Here is a 3,212-nt window from a genome sequence, read left to right on the forward strand (position 1 = left end):
GTCTAAAAGATTTATCAAATTTACATAATTTTATCTTTAGTAAATAGAAATAATTTTTAAAAATTCAAAAATATTTTTTTTGACATTTATTTTTGTCAAATTAATGACTTTACCGTTAAAATTAAGTAATAATATCTTCAATTATTCTTTTATCTCTACAATTGCGCTAAACTGCTCCAACATTGAACAAGTTAGGTCCATGCCTAAAGTTGTTACATAATAATAATATTAAATTTAAAAAAAAAAACTCTATTTTTATATATTTTGAATCATAAAATTTAAAAAAAAAACATTAAAAATATTATGTACGAAATATCCTTTTGAAAAATGTTAACGATGCCAAATATTTTACCAATATTTCTAATAAATAGCTCACATAAATGTGGAACTTACACATCTCATGTGAATCCTATACCCATATAACATATTTGATAAAAAAAATTTGGGTACATACATATTTATTGTTTTGAGACAGGTGTCACCGCCCATACCAAAGTCCTCTATTTATAGCAGCATAACGTCTACAATGCCATCTGTAGTTGTCTTCATATCTCTTGAAATCAGGGCAACATGTTGGACTTCATCTCCTTTGCCACCTTCCTCCTTATTATTATCTCCACCACCCTCCTCCTGCTCCTCTCCATCCACCACTTCCAAAAACCACCCCATGTCCGCCGCCGTCTCAGCCTCCCACCAAGCCCATTCGCCTTGCCAATCGTCGGCCACCTCCACCTCCTCAGCCCCTTCCTCCACCGCTCCCTCCACGACCTCTCCTCCCTCTACGGCCCCTTGTTTCACCTCCGCCTCGGCTCGGTCCCATGCTTCGTAGTCTCCACTCCCGAGCTTGCAAAAAAGTTCCTCATGACACACGAGCTCAATTTCTCATCTCGCAAGCATTCCATCGCCATCGATCGCCTCACCTACGACTCTGCATTCGCCTTTGCGCCATACGGTCCGTATTGGAAATTCCTCAATAAGTTGTGCATGTCTGATCTTCTCGGCAATCGTAGTATCAATCATTCGCTTCCCGTTCGAACCAGAGAACTAAACGCCTTCCTTCAACTTGTCATGAAAAATGCCAATGATTGTGAAGCTGTGAACCTCACTAAAGAGCTGTCAAAGTTCACAAACACTATCATCTCTCAGATGATGATAGGTGTTACGGGTGAGGCTGAGGAAGCTCGAACTCTTGCCCGCGAGGTGACACAGATATTCGGAGAATTTAACGTGTCAGATTTCATTTGGGTTTTCAAGAACTTGGATTTGCAGGGGATTCGGAAGAGGGTTGAGGACATTCACTCAAGGTACGATGCATTGCTTGAAAGGATTATCACAAACCGGGAACATGAAAGAAAATCACCGAATCTTGGAGATCGTCACGCCAAGGATTTTCTCGACATATTGCTTGATGTTTCAGAAGATGACAATTTGAACATCAAATGCACCAGAGATCAAATTAAGGGTTTGATTTTGGTAATTATATAATTATCACAAACTTTTGTACAATATATCAAAAAATCAAGGCATATATTAATTTACATTTTGTTTTATAGGATTTCTTCACGGCTGCTACAGATACATCAGCAATTGCACTTGAATGGGCATTAGCAGAGCTCATCAACAATCCAAGAGTGCTCCAAAAAGCACAAGAGGAGATCGATAACGTGGTTGGGAAACATCGGTTAGTAAGCGAATCAGACGGTCCAAATCTTCCATACATCCAAGCCATCATAAAGGAAACACTCCGGCTTCACCCTCCACTCCCCATGATCATAAGAAAATCAGTACAGGACTGCATGGTCTATGGATACAACATCCCTGCCAACTCTGTCCTATTTGTAAACATTTGGTCTATTGCAAGAAATCCCGAGTACTGGGAGAGCCCATTGGATTTCAAGCCCGAGCGGTTCTTGAGGCCCGAAAACGGTGGCCCAGTGGGCCTAATAGATGTTAAGGGCCAGCATTTTCAGCTGCTGCCCTTTGGTACTGGGAGGAGAGGCTGTCCTGGCAGTTCTTTGGCCATGCAAGAGCTGCCTGCAGTGCTGGGGGGAATGATACAGTGCTTCGAGTGGAAGGCAGTAAATCAGAGCGGGGTGAAGATGAATGGTGATAGAGTGGTTGACATGACTGAACAGCCCGGGATGACTGCTCCGAGGGCCCATGATCTCGTGTGCATGCCGATAGCACGAATCAATCAACTTTATACCCTTCTTAATCGGTAGTTTTATCCTTAGACAGGTATTTTTAGTACCCAAAATTTTTTTCCCCAATAAATTTCTAATCACACGATTTTTTTATCAATAAACTTTTAATTGCATGATATGATTAGAAGACAAAAATTTTGAGACACGATCATGTGGTTAAGAAGGCAATATGAATAGGGAATACTTCATTATTTATGTTTGTGAATAGGCAATAAGAAGGCAAGACACGATCTTTGTGAAATACTTCATTATTTATGTTTTGAAGCATATTTGTTTAATATTTTATGAGGTGAAAAGTTACGGGTTCACCTCTTATAGAGAATAATTTGATATTTTTTATTGTTTTTATTTATTCTTTATTGTGTGGGTAATTTTTTGACCGCACTGCCTGCCTAGTAATCAGCTGGAGAGCACCGGCAGAATAGATGGCTTCGAGGAACCTGCAACAGAAAGAAAAGGCTCCGGCGGTGGCTCCTTCACCCGAGGGCTCTCCGACGATCAAGTCAGTATATCTCTCAAAGATAATCAAGTGCTAAACTCACAGGCTTGAGTATAAAATTGCGTACCTTAGACCCACGGGATGCCTCTCTTTTATAGTTTACTAAATCCAAGTCCCACTTGAAGTCTGACTTCTATGGATTCCAATTCAATGTTAATTTTGGACTCTTCAAGAGATAAAGATAAATTCCCTAAGAGCTTTATCTTTATCTTAGCAAAGTCTTCCCTTTACTTTAGGACTCTTGTCCCTTATCCGCTTATCTCAGATTCCGATATCTTCGGAGATCACCTCGGCCTTGCTTAGGTAACCTCGGCATAACTACCAAGACACGTGGCACCTCGGCTGACACGTCGGCATCACCATGCCACGTGTTGGTATTCAGAAAATACATCCCCACAACTGCCCCCTAGGTTTTATTACCTCGGCATTCTGAGGTGATGGAACCTATATCTGTATTTTTTTCTAGTACTTCGGCGTAAGAACCTTTTGGCCGAGATCATTCATTTTAG

The 3,212-nt window shown here is 40.6% G+C and overlaps 1 protein-coding gene across 1 annotated transcript; it reads left to right on the top strand.

The window, feature by feature from the left end:
- The first annotated feature begins 531 nt into the window (after positions 1 to 531).
- LOC114317258 (cytochrome P450 93B2-like) lies at positions 532 to 2,331 on the top strand. The gene is made up of 2 exons (XM_028263971.2): positions 532 to 1,473; positions 1,554 to 2,331. Exons 1-2 carry the CDS (start codon positions 571 to 573, stop codon positions 2,220 to 2,222), a joined length of 1,572 nt encoding a protein of 523 aa, XP_028119772.2. The 5' UTR covers positions 532 to 570; the 3' UTR covers positions 2,223 to 2,331.
- The last annotated feature ends 881 nt before the right edge of the window (positions 2,332 to 3,212 follow it).

This window comes from Camellia sinensis, chromosome 14 (assembly GCF_055761805.1).
Source record: "Camellia sinensis isolate YWXY chromosome 14, ASM5576180v1, whole genome shotgun sequence".
Taxonomy (NCBI): domain Eukaryota; kingdom Viridiplantae; phylum Streptophyta; class Magnoliopsida; order Ericales; family Theaceae; genus Camellia; species Camellia sinensis.

What these genes read in the sequence shown, in the direction of transcription:
- LOC114317258 (XM_028263971.2), top strand. Translation starts at nt 571, where the DNA reads ATGTTGGACTTCATCTCCTTTGCCACCTTCCTCCTTATTATTATCTCC. An exon ending in AAATTAAGGGTTTGATTTTG is followed by an intron (nt 1,474 to 1,553) that starts GTAATTATATAA and finishes TTTGTTTTATAG; the next exon opens with GATTTCTTCACGGCTGCTAC.